The 17323-nt window shown below is 54.9% G+C and overlaps 1 protein-coding gene across 1 annotated transcript; it reads left to right on the top strand.

Annotated features, from left to right (window-relative positions):
* The first annotated feature begins 482 nt into the window (after positions 1-482).
* RAB15 (RAB15, member RAS oncogene family) lies at positions 483-16567 on the top strand. Its single transcript, XM_034642925.1, has 7 exons — positions 483-502; positions 10161-10221; positions 11034-11094; positions 11552-11629; positions 12320-12409; positions 13587-13652; positions 13814-16567. Exons 2-7 carry the CDS (start codon positions 10175-10177, stop codon positions 13970-13972), a joined length of 501 nt encoding a protein of 166 aa, XP_034498816.1. The 5' UTR covers positions 483-502; positions 10161-10174; the 3' UTR covers positions 13973-16567.
* Positions 16568-17323: the final 756 nt, after the last annotated feature.

Here is a 17323-nt window from a genome sequence, read left to right as displayed (position 1 = left end):
TCAGGGTGCCTTCTTCTGTAATCTAATATTTGTGGCTGTTTCCCTGTAAAACTGCCAGTTTTCTGCACAGGCATGTGACCTGTCCTTGGCTCTCCTGCCTGGGCAGTGTGCTTTGCCATCACTCGGGGCCAAGGGGCTTCCTGGACATTTAATTCCTCAGGATTCATCATCAGCCTGGTTTTGTGACAGGGGAAACTAAGGCCTCAAGAAAACTGATGGCTCACAGCTTGCATGCGAGTGGCTCAACTTTGAACCACCTCCTCTGCCGTTTCTCCAGACGGGCTTTGGGCATGCCCTTGCTCATCCCAGAAGACCCTTCGACAGGCTGCCAAGCAGCACCTCTCTCCAGTGAACCAGACGTGTGCCTCCCCCACCCACCGAGAGCTCTGGGATGGCGGGACACATGTGCCTCTGCTGTTGGCCAAGTGGGCCTCCTTGACATGACCCTCTGGGGAACTATCAGGGGCTAGGATTGAGGAGCCTGGCTGGGAGACCCTTGAGGGTAAGATCTGAGTGATGCCTTCATATTACTATTTGGAGAACATATTTGCTGAGAACTCAGTGACTGGGGCCCTGTAATCTATAGAGAAGGCTGACAGTTGGCTTCAAAATGTGGGTCATCCCCAGATCGCTCTCAAAATTTTTTCTCACTCATCTTTTCTCCTGGGATGTACTGACTTCATTCATTCACTCATTTATTCTCTTACTCACCCACACATTCATTTTTTCTTTCCTTTATTCAATTTTGTTGAATAATATGTATGATTATATCTGCCTTCTGCCAGGCAATGGGAACGTGAAATGAATAAGATGCTGTTTTGCCCTCTGGGAGCTCACAGTGCAGACAGTTGGGAAGTCAGGCATCCAAACAGACAAGCAGAAGAGTATGCAAAGCAATGTCAGCATGCTTGGGAGTCACAGAGAGCTGATAAACTCCTCCTGGGTTGGTTGGAGAAGGCTTCACAGAAGACGTGACATTGGAGTGGCTCCTGGAAGACTGAGTGAGGTTCCTCAGGGGGCAAAGGGTGGCGGAGGAGGTGCTGTAGAGAACACCTCATGATTTGGGGTTTCTACTCTCTTGCCTGGCTGGGCCCGCTGGTAGTGGCGGGCCACGGTCATCGATCCTTGCTAGGAGTTAGCTTTGTTGGCCCTGTGTGAAGGCAGACACATCTGGAGGCCCTGTCCCCTACAAGATGTTTGCTCCTGAGGCTCCCAGCCCCAGTCTTTGGGAACCTTCTGCTGCCTGTCAGCGTGGCCCTGCCTAGGAAGAGGCTCGGGAGGAGGATGGAAGGGTGAGTGGTCAGTAGCTTGGCAGGCCTTGGCTGCCTCAGCGGTGCCCACTGACCATTCAGTAGCAGGTTCCGAGAGGCAAGGCCCAGGTCAGGGGTGTGCCGGAGGGGAGCAGGATAGGGTTCGCTGGAACACACAGCACGTGTCACAGAAGCCCTATGTAGGTCTGTGCACGTGGCAGTGGGAAGGGCAAGGGGAAGGGAACTGGCGTGCCCTGAGTACCTACTCAGTGTACCTACTGTGTGCACAGGAACAGTTGTGCTTTATACATATGAGCCATTCAGTACAGAGATCTCATCATAAAGTGGGGGGCAAGGAGTCCCCAAGTTGGCCCCAAGTTTGAGAATTTTCTTGGTACATTCTTCAGGTTAGATCCTCCGAGCAAGTTTATATGTATGTGCACATATGAGGCTGGGTCCCCCTGAGATCCCGGAGAAGGGGAGGGCCTTGCTGGGCTTCTACACACACCCCACTCGCCCCAGCCTTTATCACAAAGGAAAGAGTCATGTGGATCCCTCTTCCTTGTCTCTTCTGAGGTACTTCAATTTTGACTGGACTGTGCTCCTGCCTGGGGCCCTGGTCCCTCAGATCTTTGTGATGGTACCTTCTTGTCCCTTAGGTCTCAGCTCAAATGTCACCTACTTTAAAAGGTCTTTGCTGACCAGCCAATCTAAAGCAGCTTTCACACAGATCTCCTCACTGTCTACCCCATTATTCTGCTTTTGCCCCTTAACATAACTCTGGAAGTATTGATTAGTGTGCTTATTTTCTGTCCTCCCTGCCAGGGGCTCTAGAGTGGGGAGAACCTAAGCTCAGGCCCTGGGAACAAGCATTCCTTCCAGCCTCATGGGACTCCGTGTTTGACTGGGAAATCCTTCTACGTGATAAAAGCCCCTGGGTTTCTGGGCCCTGGGTTAACAAAGATTGGCCCTTCAAGATTTTATGTGAAGGTGGTAACCTCTAGAGTTGTCCTGGTCCCCATATCACCTCTGATCACATTGAGGGAGTGTGTGTGTGTGCGCGCGCGTGGTATGTGCACGCACATATTGTTTGCATCTTAAAAAAGAAAGGAGAGATAGAAGATCATTCTGAAATCTGCAGTCTTTCTTGTGGGTGGCATCTGATCAGAGCCACTGACTCAGTGTCCTGGGGGTGAAAACACAGCCTTGAGTTCAAGGCTCAGGATGCTGTCTGCCAAACACCAGGGCCTCCTCTTTTATTTCTGCTTCCCATCCCTCCCAGAACAAAAGGGTGCAAATGCTGCCTAATGCATTTGCTGAGAGAACCTGGTGCCTCTTCTCCCCAGAGCGAGGCCAGCGTGAGAGACAGTCTGCGAGTGGGTAAGAGGAGGAAGTCAGGTGGCAGCGTGCAGCCCAGCAGACAGTGAGGCAGTGTCCCCAGACAGAAGGAAGAAGAACGCAGCCAGTCGCAGATTTGGGGCAGAGACACTCTCCCCTCTCCCTGCATCTACCTGGCAAGAGGGACTTTTGTCTCTTAGTTCACCTTCTGTATTGTCCTTGTCCCCCTTCTTCCCCTCATTTGTCCCTCAGCTGGGGGAAGATGGCATCATCGTTCTCTGGGTGGTAGGGGTTTTCTCTCCTGCCTAGAGAAGAGGGTTTTGAGATGGGGATCTCTCTGATGCCTTATTTGGGGTGGCACAGTCAGGCAGCCACCTCCTCACTGGGCCTGCCTTTCCCTAAAGCTTGTTTTGGGGTTGTTCAGGGCGACCTCTTTGGAGGTGACCTCCTGCCCCGTGAGCCCTACATGTCCAACACATGCTGGTTTCCTGCCGAGGAGGGGCTGGGGGCCTTCCTGGCCTTGGGCTTGGTAACTGGAGCCAGCATGGCTCCCGGGATTGGGTGTCTGCCTTGGGTTTCAGCTGTATTAAGTTGTTCCTGTTGTGGCGTCTCATTGCTGATGAAGAGGCTCAAGTCACGCTGCTGGTCCTTTGGGCTGCAGTTGATCAGAGCGATAACAGTGGGCAACCAGAAAGAACCTTATTTCCACTGGAAACATGTGGCACTTGGCAGGCACGCAAGCTGGCACCTGACGTTAACCCATTAGGTGCTGGCCTGCCAATAGGCACACCTGAACTTTGCCAGAATTAGGTTGTAGGCAGACTCGGTGGGGGTGGGAGGAAGGCATCTGGGCTCCGTGGTGGGTGGCATTTTCTCTTTTTGTTGGAACACTGTGACTTAGGGCTGGCCCTTGCCTCACCTCCCTGCCCTCCTTCCTCTCCCCAGTGTGAGCCCCTCCTACTTTCCAGAACTCTGTCTGTTCCCCGCACTGTGACCCTGGGCTGCCTGATCTCCTCATTCCCTAGGGAGCTGATAGTGTCTTCAGCTAACATTTCATGAAACTCTGTGTGTCAGGCCGTGTGTTATAGGCTTTACACCTGCTCTCACAACCCTCACAGAAAGTCTCTGACACCCGGGATTGTCATTCCCATTTTATGGGTGAGGAAACAGCAAAGGGAGGGTAAGAAGACCGCACGGGCAATGAGTGGGAAAGGCGGGATGGGAAGCGAACTCTGACCACGCGATTGTGTTCTTACGGCCCGTGCCACTCTTCCTCCAGGCTTTCTGGGGCTCTCTTTGGAGGCAGATGGTGATGAGAAGGGGTGTTCTTTCCCCTGAATGTGCCCTGTTCCCTTCTTCCCACAATCTTCTCAGCCCCTCACTGCTAGACCGAGGGGGCAGTAAGCGCACTTCGGGGTTACCACCCCCGGTGAGCCATCTCCCCTGTCCTGTTCCTCTGTCCTGCTCCAGCCCCCAGGACCCAGAGGCCAGCCTTGTCCCTCCTCCCGTTCTCTGACAGCGGTCCTGTCACGGCGCTCCACACTCCACTTGTGGCCTCACCGTCTCCGAGGGCTGCTGCTGGAGAAGCAGAGGCTGTACGTACGGACTGAGAACAAGCAGGAAGGCCGGAGGCCATCCGTGTAGCGAGGGCAGCACTGTCCACAGTCACAGGCAGGAGGCACTTAGCTGAGGGGCTTTTCTTGCCGATGTCTGTGAGGCAGTCACATGGCAGAACACATGTCGCTGTTCTTGAGCCACGGGTGCCCACCCTCCTCACGCTCTCTGGGCCACTAGTGGAATTGCTGCTTTATGCCCAGCGCTCTGCTGGATTGGAGGCAGAGGTTTTAAAAACAAAAAATATTGTCAAATACAAAATATACTCTCTGGCCCTTAGGTACTTTGCATCTAGTTGGGGCTAGAAGACAAAAACTAGGAGGCAGCAACAAGAAGGGAATTTGGGGGGAGTTTCCCTCCCAGCCCCGTAGTTGAAACATCTTGCCCACCTGCCCTGGGTGGGGAGGTGGGGGCATTAGGCAGCAGCAGACAGACACAGGATGTGAATCCTCAGGCAATCCCCAGGCTCCCTCAGGCTTCACTAGGGAAGGCAGGTGTGCTCTGAGGTACCCATGGGCTGGAAGGTGGGGTCTGTGCCAGGATCCAGCACCCCCAGCCCCCACTCTGGCCAGTGCGTTCTGCTGTTAGGCATCTCTGCTTCTCTGCACATCTGCCTCATGTTCCTCTTGTTACCAGCTGACCAATCCCCTCGGCACCATCTGGAGGGAGCTGGTTTGATCGGCTTAGCTAGATCCCCTTGCCCGTGTTGGCCAGGTCACCTTGGGGGTCCCCAGCAAGCCCACTGATGGACCAGCATCCTGTGCTCCTATGGTCAGATAGCCACCTCTGGTCCAGTTAGGAGCTGCTTCGCCACAGAGAACACACTGTACCCAGCCCTGCTTCCCTGAGCAGAAGCTTTGGCCAGGGCAGTTCCAGCCAGAAAAGGACTCTGGGTGTGGCAGTCACCATGACTGGCACATCCCAAGTGCTGAGAAAAATGGTGCGCTGCTCACTGTGCTTTCCGTACTTGGTTGGCAGAGGGCCCCCTCTTCCTGACTTTCTCTCCCAGCACTCCCCGCATCTTCGAGAACGACTGCTGGAGAGGTGTGGAGGCGGTGAGCCTGTTTCTTCACGCCACGGTGTTCCCTGTGCCTGGGGACAGTGATGTGGCTCGGTGCAAGGTGATGCGTCTGGGCTGAGGGCCATTCTGACCTGTCTCAGGGAGCAAGGGGTTCCCGAAGCTAGGTGATGGTGGGCTTGCTCCTCGAGTGCCCAGGGCCTCGCTTCTAGATGCCTCATCGGAGCAGAACAGGTATGGGCTATGCCCGGCAGTAAGGGGTGGCTGCCGGGAGGCCAGTCCTCTAGTTCTGGCTCAGCCGCTGGGTGTGGGAGCAGGAGGCAGTCACCTGGCCTCTCTGCCCCTCCACTACTCAGCACCACTCTTCCCCGCTTCCCTTCGCAGGGCTGGCTGGAGAACGGAGGCCTCTGGATTCCTTGGCTAAGGGGTGTGCTGCAAGGATCATTATGAGGATAATGGAGTGGGTGTGGTTCTGCCTTGAGATGGGCTAGACAGTGGTTCTCAAACCTCAATCCGGGTGGACCTGGGGAATGGCCTTTCTAACATGCTCCCTGATGACATTGATGCCGGTGCCTGGACTCGCAAGGGCGGTAGGGTAGCAAGGGACTAGACCCGGTAACCCTTTCCACATCAAGGGTTCTCTGGGTTGGTTTGCCCGGCCGCCCGCTGGGAAGCGGTTATTCAGCAGAGGGAAGGTAGGCAAATGCTTCACATCCACGGCCTGATTCCTATCCTGCAACAGCCCTGAGGAGGCCAGTGCTATTCTCATTCCACAGGTAGAAAACTGAGGCTCAGAGAAGTGGAAAGTTGCCCAAAGTCACACAGCAAGTGCCAGAATCCAGATTCAGACCCAGGTCTTTCTGATTCCAAGGCTGATTGATGGATAGCTCTTTTCCTGTATTATAGCTCAAACTTTCCTCTAAAAACCCCCCATCACTCTGTTAAAAGTTCAGGTCTCTGGCCCTTGCCCTCTGATTTGGATTCAGAGGGTCAAGGCCAGTCAAGGTAGCAGCATTTAAAAAAAAAAAAAAAATCAGCCCAGGGGGTTCTAAAGCTGAGCTCCTGCCAAGCACGCCCGGAGAATGGGAGCACGCCCAGCCTGTCCCAGCTGGCACTCCGGAGCAAAGCTGCAGCCCACACCTCAAACTGCAGCATGATTAGAATCACCTGGAGGGCTTGTTAAACTACAGATTCCTGGGCCCCACCCCCAGAGTTTCTGATTCTGTAGGTTGGAGGTGGGACTCAAGAATTTGCATTTCTAATAAGTCCTGGCTGATGACAATGCTGCTGCTGGTCAGGGGACCACACTTTGAGAAGCACGGTCTAGAAGCTGACTGTCGAAAGTGGGGTCTATGGGCCAGTAGCACCAGCCTCAGCTGGAAGTTTAACTCAGCATCTCGGGCCTCATCTCACAGCTACCAAACCAGAGTCTGCATCTTAACACAACCCCCAAGTGGTCTGTGTGCACTTTGGCGTTTGAGGAGGGCTGCCCTGGGGGAGCCAGAGAGAGGACACACAGGGGATGGAGGTGGGGGGAGAGCATCTCTCCTCCCCATAGAGTTTGGAGATCAGCAGAAAGGGGCCAGACCGTGAGAGGACGAGCACCCAGAGGGGGCTGATGAGGGGCTGAGAGCTGAGGCTTGGGAAGGAGAGAGGCCTCTTCCCCCAAGGAAGGCGAAGAGAACAGAGGCCCACTCTGAGGAAATGAGGTGGGCCTCAGGAACGGCTTCATCAGGCAGCATTCGGCTCACCCCTGGAGAGTGGAGAAGGAGTTCTGTTGAGTGAGTGGCACTGAGGAGGGGGAGCACGGGGGCTGAAGCCTTCAGGGAGGGACGGTGGCTGTGGGGAAGGGGATGGGGGGGGACACACCTCCGTATAAATGGGGTGACAGCAGCTACGAGGGCCCCATTGAGGTGGGAAAATGAGTCTGTGGGTGACCATCCAGGCCAGCGTTTTGACTGCCCTGCAGTGCTCAGCAGCGGAGAAAACTAACAGCCACATGGGCGGTTGGAGGGGCCACAGGCACGGTGGGCTGTGGGTTGGTAGGTGGCCGCAGTGGGAGGTCTAGGCTATGGGACCAGGGAGGATAGAAAGAATAGAGTCCACTAGAAGATCACTGGGCTGTTCATCTTTTTTTATTAAAAAAAAAAAAAAGTGGGGGCGCCTGGGTGGCTCAGTTGGTTGAACGTCTGCCTTCGCTCAGGTCATGCATGATCTCAGGGTCCTGGGATTGAGCCCTGCATCGGGCTTTTTGCTCAGCGGGGAGCCTGCTGCTCCCCCTGCTTGTGTGTTCTCTCTGTCAAATAAATAAATAAAATCTTTAAAAAAAAAAAAAAAGGGGGGGGGGGGAGGAAAATCCCTCAAAAGGCCTAGACTTACTGAGTTTCTTGCTTAGTGCCTATGAATAGACAAAATGAAAGCATTTTCCGAGCTCCACAGATTTTACTGGGTGGTCAGGAGGACCTAAGTTGTAAGAGGATGGGTGCGGGGGTGCTGTGGGCCCCCCAAATCCCTCAGCCTCAGTCCTGGCCACACAACTAAGAAGTGAGGAAAGCGGGAGAGGGACTCCAAGCCCGGCGCTCACTCCCAGGGTAGCTGCCTCTTCTAACACCTGCTGACATTTTCGGGCAGAGTCCCCTAGTGCTGCGTGCTCCTTCCCGGCTAAGCCTTGCTCCAGGACCTAAGGGAAATCAGCATAGTTAAGTCCTCTGTGTCTAGTTCATACACAGCTCTCATTCCCCCGGAGAAGCAGTGCTGGGGGTAGCACGAGCTCTGGCATCAAACAGGCCTGTGTTTGAATCTCTGCCACCTGCTGTGTGGACCTTGGGTTAGTTATCTTAAGTCTCTGGGCCTTTGTCTCCTTTCCACTAAGCTCTGTAAGGTCAAGGATCCTATGTGCTTTTTACCATTCTGTCTGCACCTAGTACTGTGCAGGGCACATAGTAAGTTCCCACAGAAGTGTATGGAATAAAGAAAGGTAGAGCCTTCTGTCTCCATCCCTGCCACCTTGTGACCTCTCTGCACGAGGCACTGTCCTGGACCAGGCTTGCTGGCCTAGTATGAGGATGAGCTAGGTTGATTATAAGATGAACCAAATTGCTGGTTCTCCTGGGAAGCCAGCCCTGGCCCATGAAAGAACAAGAATTTCCTGATTCCCTTCGATGCCAGAGATGGCGAGAAGCAAATTCTTGATGACTGCCTGTCTGAGGAGGGGGTGAGCACGCCCCTGCCCCGACCAAGGCCCGGTGCCCCCCACCCTTGTTTTCTCTGCACACTCGGAAGAATGGCTGCCAGACGTTCCCCATTTGGAAAAGTACAGCTCAATAGATATGAATCAGCTTGGGCAGGCGAAAAATGATTCACATCTGACCGACTTGATCTAGTTTGGGTTGTCCATTCTGAGCCGTTCTCCCCCCTCCAGTTAAATGATGATTGGTCTTGATGGGGAGAAGGAAGGGCCTGAATTTAATCTGTCTGTATTTGTATCAGGCTGGAGAAGGGGAGACATGTTCCCAGTGGTAAAGAACTAATGTTGAGGGGTACAGCGGTGGTGTTGGGGACTCTGGTGCCTTCGGGGTCTTTGGGGCTGTGCCGTGCAGCCTGGTGACTACCGTCCGTCTGGAACTCTGCCTTGACCATGTTCTCCACCTGAAAACTGGTTAATGATGCCCATTCCTGACCTGTCTCCAGGGAGCACACGGAGACTTAAGCTTAATTAACCTACTCACTAGAGCTCTTGCATCACCGGGCACAGTGCCCGGGCACAGTTGGGGCTGGAAAGAGGCGTGGTGATAAAAATGTCTCCCCTCATCTCCGTCATCACTCAGATTCAAGCCTGTGTGCTGCGGGTGCTGCTGACTCCTCCTGCAAGTTTCCCCAAATATGTTTCTGCCTTGGGCTGCTTTGCCAAATGCCTTATGTTTCCTGGGTCTTGTGGCAGCTGAGCTCCTCCAGCCCTCGGGCAGATGAGCCCAAGAAGGCTGTCCGTCCTCCCGTCCCTCCCACAGCAGCATGCTGTGCCACTGCCCTGTCCTCTGGTCACTGGTCGTAATTTACAAGCACCCACGACAGACCAGGACTGTACGGGTTACAGTGGTAACTGCTGTCAACTGAGTATCTCCCAGGTGCTGGGCCCTGTATCTCATCTGGTCTTCTCATCCACCCTCTAAAATGATTGGTGATGTCCCCATTTTACAGATGAGGAAATGGAGGCTCAGAGAAGCAAGTGTCCCAAGTCATAGCTGTGATTGAAGTGGCCAGAGTCAGGATTCAAGCTCTGGCCTGGCTTCAAAGCCCATGCTCCTTCTAAATAAAGGAGTGCACAACAGTGCCTCCTCCGATAAACGGGGGAGTCAACAGCAGAGCCCCCAGGCCTTCTGGACTGGGGGGGGGGGCTCTGCTAGGGTCCCTGCTAGGGACTCTCTCCAGGGTCCGTGTGCCTTCCCCACATTCAAGTCAGCACCACATCCCCTCCAGTTTTTAATAAGGCAGAGAAAGAAAAAAACCAAACAAACAGGCAAACTAAGTAATTTGCTGTTCCTACAGGTTGGAGTTCCAGGGGGGATATATAAGTACCTGAAGTTCTCTCCAGCAGTGTAAATAGGAAGACATCACACTGAGGAGAGGGAGACACATTTGGGGGCTGAGTGAGGCAGTGATGGAGTGGATTCCCCCCTACTCACTCTGCCCTCCTCCTGCATCCCCCTCCCCACCGCCCCTGCCCTTTACTGCCAACAACTCTCAGGTCAAGGAGGAAGGGAAGCCCCATTCAAAGCCCCAGATACTTCCTTAGGGTCAATCTTTGGCTCAAGAATGCCTTTACCTCATGCCATCTTTCTGCCGTGTTAAGTCATAGGTAATCCAGTGCAAGTGCCCTGGGCCTTTACTATTCAGTCTCCATGGTACTCTTCCTAACTTCCTTGCTCTCTTCCTTTCCCCAGGCGTGGATTTTAAGATGAAGACCATAGAAGTAGATGGCATCAAAGTGCGGATACAGATTTGGTGAGTTGGGGAGGAGGAGAAACATGGGGCTGTTCCCTGGCCGCCGCTGCCATGTGTGAAAATCCCGAAGCTGCATCTGGGATTACTGGCCGCCTCTTCTAGGGAGAGAACCAGATGTATCAAAGCCCACCTCCTGCTCCTATGAGCCTTAATCTCTTTTTCTTAGGAAACTTCATGGGATTGGCCACAAGTCACCAAAAGGCAGGAATTAGAGGGAATTGGCAAACTCACAAGTGGGGGTTTGTTTTAGGATGAGGCTTTGCCCCTGGGCCATGCGGCAGTGCATGGGAGGGAGGGTTACACCCCATAGTGAGGATGGGACCCTGGGGAGAGATCCCCAGGACAGCATGGTGCAGTTCACACCAGTGGCCACAGGGGGCCGCTGTGGCTCTCTGGCCTGAGGTTTCTGCAAAAGCAGCCTTCACCAGCCTTTGGCGCTGCTTCCAGTTTGGAGAATGCTGTGGACGTTTCCTTGAGAGGCCCCACCGCGACCCGAGGTGGAATAGTCCAACCTGTCTGAACACAACGGCCCAGTTCTAAAGAGAGTTGTCCAAAGCTCAGTTTGGTTTGGGGCTCCTGGCACAGATAGAGTTGACAAGGCCCCCATAAGCCCCGTCAGCACCAGATAATCAGGCCTCTCTCCTGCAGAGTCTGGTATGTTCAGACCCCTTTGGGGATCAAAACTCCTGACTTTTCACCCTGTAGCTCCCCAGTTTTTCCTGCAAGGGCACAGGGTCTCCCAGCTCTGTTCATCCCTTCCCCTCTGGCTCCATGGTCCCTGCTCTTCTGACCGCCTGGCTTTCTACCTGCAGGGACACGGCGGGGCAGGAGAGATATCAGACCATCACGAAACAGTACTACCGACGGGCCCAGGTGAGCCGCCATTTTCAGGGTTTGGAGGTGGGACACTGCCATCCACACATCTGGCTCCGAGCGCTTGAGATATTTATGCCACCGCCTCCCAGAATCGGGCCCTCGGACTGCCTGCTGGGGAGGGCCACCGTCACTCACTCGTCAATTATTCTCTGAGCACACACCACAAGCGGGTCCCCCAACCTCTTCCCCACCCTCCACCCTGGGCCAAAGACCCGGGTCAGAAGATCTGGCGCCTCCCTACCTCAGGGAGTTCTGTGACAGGCCTAGGGCACAATAGCGTTGGGGGTGTGAGAGAGGAGGAGAAGTTTCTGGGTGCCGAGGGAGCCTCATCATGCTGAGCAGGGAGAAGGGGGAGTGGGAGCCCGCATTTAGGTACCACAGCTGCTTCTGGACCCGTGACGGTGCACTGTCTCTGTGATCTACCTCCCCCGTCTCTCTTTCCTCTCACTCTCAGGGAATATTTTTAGTCTACGACATCAGCAGCGAGCGCTCTTACCAGCACATCATGAAGTGGGTCAGTGATGTGGATGAGGTAGGACATGCTGCCTCAGCGCTGGGGGTGGGGGAGGGGTGCCTCGGAGGGGAAGGCAAAGTGAGGGCCAGATGGGAAGGGCCGAAGCTCTCGGGGTTGGCGAGCAAACACTCCCAGGAAACCCTGCTTTTCCCAACCCTGGATGAAGACCTCTGGGTGAGTAGGCATGGGAAAGAAGCCCAAGCTGCCACGCCATCCATGCTCTGCACCCAGCCAGGCCGCCATGGCTGTCTCTTCTTGGCAGTGAGTTAGGTCAGAGCCTACCCCGTGACCATCTGCCTTCCTGAAATCTCAGGAGCAGGAGGAGTCGTGAGTCTGGGGTCCTAGTCCTGGCTCTGGAGCCTTGGGCAAGCCACTTGAACTCTCTGAGTCCCCAGTTTCTCCTCTGTAGAATGAAGGCATGGACTTAAGTGCAATGTCCTTGCCAGGTCAGATATCAGCTGTCTGACCCCAGGAAGTGCCAATAGTAGCCAGGGTGTCTTCTACTCTGAGCTGTCCCCATGACAGGCCTCTGGGACCCGTGGGGTCAGCCATGGTGCTTGGGAGGGGCTCGCACCTCCGCTGAGTCAGCCTGCTCTGTCCCTGGGGCTCTGGAGCTTGGTGCTGGTGTGGAGGCCAGTAGACTGTATGGTGGGGAGTTGGGGGGGGGACACAGCACTCACTGGCAGTTCTGCCTGTCCTGGTCCCCAGTATGCACCGGAAGGTGTCCAGAAGATCCTTATAGGGAATAAGGCTGATGAAGAGCAGAAGCGGCAGGTGGGAAGGGAGCAAGGGCAGCAGGTAAGTGGAGCAACTGGCTGAGTCCGTCCCTCGGGCCTCCTGTCGTCAGGGCCAGTCCTGAGAGCTGGGACCCAGGATTCTGTCCACGTCCTCAGGCACCCTGCACCTCCCACAGTTCCCCAAGGCTCCGGGCGAGTTGCCATCCTTGAGAGTTTGCTTTCTCTCCTTTGGGACAGTGATTTGGGAGCCATCCTGAAACAAAGACCTCTCAGGCAGCCCCCCTTCCAGCTCTAAGGGTCCCAGAGCAGGATTGCCCTCTGCTAACGAGGTCATCCCAGTGTTCATGGTGAGGAAGGGCTCCCAGCTGCTGGCTTCCCCAGCAGCATCCGGGCACAGCTACTGTCTACAGGTATCCCAGTCCTGTCCTTATACTGGGAAGGGGTAGGGAGGAAAATAAGGGAATAAAGGGCCCATGGTCGGAGAAGCCGTGGGGCAGAGAGGGTAGGAAGTTGGTGCCGAGGGACACTGCCCTCCCAAAAGACAGAAGGATGCATACCATGGAGACGAGGGTCATCCACCCACTCTGAGGACCTCGAGAGCTTTTTTCTCCCTCTTTCTGTCCAAAGCGCTTAAAATAAAATGGATTTTTGGCATACAAATACAGGGTCATTGAAAAATCTGAAAGTAGAGGCAAACCGTACTAGAATAAACCCTTCTAGAATAGTATGTATCGAGCACTGTATGTATGGCTGGTGCTAAGCAAGTGCTTTGAGACGCATGACCCCTTTTAGTCATTCCATGACTTCGGTTGATAGACACCGTCGTCCCCCTTTAACAGACGGCAGCGTGGGGCTTAGAGTCCGTAACTTGTCCAAGGTTGTACGGCGCTGAGTGGCGGCACTAGCGTCTAAGGCTGGGTCCATTTGACCCCAAAGCCCGTGTTTTTCATTAATTCCACATCTTGCACAAGATTTGGGGACCTTGGTCTCCTGATGCATGATGGGTGTGTGCTGGGGGCAGGGGTGTGTGTCTGTGGGGTGTGGGTGCGGAGTGCGGGCGGGGGTTTGCGGAGCATCTTCTCCATTCTCGGCTAGCCCGTGTCTTAGAAGTGACCGTCAATGAGAAGCTGTCACAGCTCAGCATGGGCTGTGAGGGCAGTGGCAGAAGTGTGTGCCAGGTGCTGTGGGCACCTCCCTTCCCTTACTGACTCCCTTTCAGGAATGTTCTTTTCTTGCAGCTGGCTAAAGAGTATGGCATGGACTTCTATGAAACAAGTGCCTGCACCAACCTCAACATTAAAGAGGTGAGAGCCCCGCAGCCCCCGCTGCCCTGCCTCTGTGGCCCAGTCCCGGGGGGTGGAGCAGGCAGGCCGGGGGCGGAGGGGAGCTCAGGTCAGTTGATGAGACCCCTCCCCCGGGGCATATACAGGGGCGCCCCACTCACCCGCCACCCTTGGTTTCCCAGTCTTTCACGCGGCTGACGGAGCTGGTGCTGCAGGCCCACAGAAAGGAGCTGGATGGTCTCCGGACACGTGCCAGCAATGAGTTGGCATTGGCCGAGCTGGAGGAGGAGGAGGGCAAACCTGAGGGCCCAGCGAACTCTTCGAAAACCTGCTGGTGCTGAGGGTCCTGCGTGGAGCACCCACCGATCCCCCTCCCCTCAGGAGGCCTGTGGCAGACAGGGAGTCCGGGCTTTGCCCTGCTTCTCCTCTCACTCGGGTGACCCTGTGGAATACCAGTAGCTGCTACTCCCCTGCCTGGCCCTGAGAGCAGCCCCGCTGTCATCTCGGAGCAGCGTCTGCCCCCTGCCCTCCAGCTTGGAGGGGCTCCCTTCAGCCTGTTTCCCCGCCACAGGCCTGCCACGAGCCCCCATATGCTACGGGCGCTCTGTCTCGCCGCCCCAGGCTCCCCAGACACTGGCCCCGTCTGGAGTGAGGCCACTCTGAGGCTCCTTCTTTCTCAGTGCATCTTGTCTCCTCTCTGCTTTTCCTCTCTTCCTCCCACCTCTCTTTCTTGTCCCCTTCCCCGCTCAAGTGCGTTCTGTGTCAAAGCCCCCTTGCACCTCTTTCCCTCTCTGTCCCGCTGTGTGGCTGCCGGTGCAGCTTGTTTCTTTCCTTTCTTCCCAACCGCGTCCAAGGGAAGGGACTCAGGCTCATGGGGATATTCCATACTCTTCTTCTGGGAGAACCCCCCACCCTGCTTTGTGAAGGGGCCGAGGCCTACGGGGTGCTTCTTCCTATCTTCCCCTCCCCACCGCCCCTTCCCGTGTCATGGGCCTGCCTCACCAATGATCTGGGAAAGTGGAACATCAAGGTAGGAAGGAAACACCAAACTGGTGGTCCTCAAGACTGGGGCTGTCCCAGCTTTCCCTGCCTGCCCCCTACCCTCCCCCCAGCTTTGGCCTTGCTTGGCTGCCTGCCCACCTGCCTCTTGGGGAAAGTGAGCTCAGAAGCAGGTGCTTCAGAGAAGAAAAAAAAAAAGATTGAGGGGAGGCAGGAATAAAAGGTCACCTCCATTCTCTACCTCCCATGCGGCATGTACACAATTTCTCCCCACCTGGGCTCCTGAATTTAAAGATGTGTACCAAGGTCTCAGGGCACTGCAGGGGTGAGGAAAGCCCAGGGGGCCAGTGATGTTGACGAGCCAGCCACACACCCCAGGAAGGGGAGTGTTTGGAAATGAAGGACTAGCCCCTGCATATCAGGTAAAAGCGAGGGAGAGGAGGCCAGAGACAGCATTTTGCAAACCAGAGGGGAATATGGCAGCAACTTCCCTTTCCGTGTAAGAAGGGCGTTTCCCCACAACCCCCTGGCACGTGAGAGGTGACGTAACCACTGAACCCAGCCTTCAGCGCTCCAGGTTTTCCTGAGACTCAAAGTCTATGGGAGAAGGGCAGGAGCTTCATGGGGAGAGAGAGAAAGAGGGCCCTGGGTAGAAATGCTTGGTGCTGTTCTCTTCGGCCTTCCGGACAAAGTGCTCATCTTGCGCCTCTAGCTCCTTGAAGGGGAGCCGACTGCGCAGCGGCTACAGGAGGGGGAGCGGACTCCTTCCTCCAGAGCTCTTTGTTCAGGAAGAACTTTCTTTAACCCCACGTGGCCCAAAGGGCGCTTGAAGGAGGCACTTTAAAGAAGGGACAGGTCAGTGACAGGCCCTGGGGGGGTTCCTCCCCACTTCCCAGGGCCAGAGGCTCATTCTTAAGCTATGTATTAGCTGTGTCACATGGCTCGGGCTGGAGCTAAAACAAAGACTCGAGCACTGGACATTCACCAACTAAGGCCCAAAGTCAGGGCACACACATGTGAAGGATTAAGAGCCCCACTTCCTTGTTCCTCAAAAAAAAAAAAAAAAAGGGGGGGGAAGAAATCACCAAACCTTTCCTCCTGACTCTTACCAGAGTAGGAGACGGTAGCTCAGGATGTAGGACCAGGGATTGGCTAACATAGTGTAAGGAAAAGGACAGGAATAGTTGTAAATTGTTAGCTCATGAGAAACTGAGATAGCAGACTCTTTAGGATGAAGTCATGACTATGGCTGGGATGCTTCCTTGAGGACTGACTCCTCGGGTGTCAGGACACAGCATCACACCAGGGGTGGGGCGACGGTAACGCCAGCCTGCAGGGTGCCGGCCGCCAGGGGCTCCAGAAAGCAGACGTTGTGCCGGGCGTCGGCTCCAACCCGTGGATCAGTGTTGCAGTGTTCCCTGAAGATCGGGCAGAGCATTATTGCCTTTCCCTCCTCGCCCCCTCGGGACACAGGGACTATATTTTTACTGTACCTAGGGGTTCTGGAAGGGAAAACACGGGGTGGAGATTTTATGAACCGATGAGCCCCATCCACCAGGGCCACAGCTGGGGAGAGCTGTGGGAGCGGGAGGGTTGGAGCTTTAGGGCCAGCTACGCTCACCAGATATCGGAGTCGGCGTCTCATAAACTTCTGCAGTCCGGGAGGTGGCCTGGGATCTGGCCTTAGGCCCAGACTGGTGAGCAGGCGCTCCTGCCTGTTTACTCCTCACCACCTCCGCACCTGCTGTCTTGAGACTCAGCCCAGCCCCCAGGCATTCCACCTGCTCCCAAGCCCCCACCATCTCCCTGTGACCGGTGAACTTCGTGTACTGTGTCTTGGGTCCAATATATGAATTGTGAGCAGGGTTCATCTATTTTAAACACAGATGTTTACAAAATAAAGAATATTTCAAACCACAGGTGTGCCTGCTTGTATGAGTCCCTAGGAGGAGTTTTCGCTTGGACCTTGGCAGTTAAGGGGGCGGGGGAGAGGCAGTGCTGGCAGAAGAGGCTCCAGAACCTTAGAAAGCAACAGCAGGAGAATCAACAGAAGCAGCGAGGCTGTCACCTTCCTTACTGGACCATTCCCAACGCCACCTGCAGGGGAGCCCCAGCAAAGCCCCCGGCGCTCTGCCGCGGGCCTACAAGTACAGAAAGAAGATGGCGTCACGGGCAGGATGCCGGATACCTGTGTCTGAGGGAGTCTTTAAAGCCAAGAAGGTTCTCATCCGTCGGAGATGGAACAGGAACAGGTCTCCCTGAAGGCACCAGGAGGGATTAAATCTTTCAGAAGTTTGTCCTAGCCCTGCGACTGGGTACTCCAGCGAAGTAAGGAAAACTGTTATCTCGGGGGCCTGGGGGTGCCAAATACTATACTTTGGGGCACAGAGTTGACGGAAGAGGCAGAAAATGGGAGTCAGGATAGATGAAGAAGGAAAGAGTCAAACAAGACGGGCAATGGTAGCCTAAGATCTTAACCTGCACTTTACAGTTTATGGAGAACTTGCAATACTTCATCTCTTCCATCCTAACAATCATCTCTGTGGGAGATAAGGAGGGTGATTACAGAGAGGTGCCTAAGGGCCACGAGTAGCAGCGCAGAGTCCTGGCCAGAAACATCAGAACTGAAATCTCTGGAGCGAAAAGCTTTAGCATCTCTCTTTAGAAAAATCTCGATAAGCAATTGTCATCTG

This window comes from Ailuropoda melanoleuca, chromosome 14, assembly GCF_002007445.2.
Source record: "Ailuropoda melanoleuca isolate Jingjing chromosome 14, ASM200744v2, whole genome shotgun sequence".
NCBI classification, from domain to species: Eukaryota; Metazoa; Chordata; class Mammalia; order Carnivora; family Ursidae; genus Ailuropoda; species Ailuropoda melanoleuca.
The sequence above is the reverse complement of the archived record's forward strand: the minus strand, read 5'-3'. Positions and strand labels throughout refer to the sequence as shown.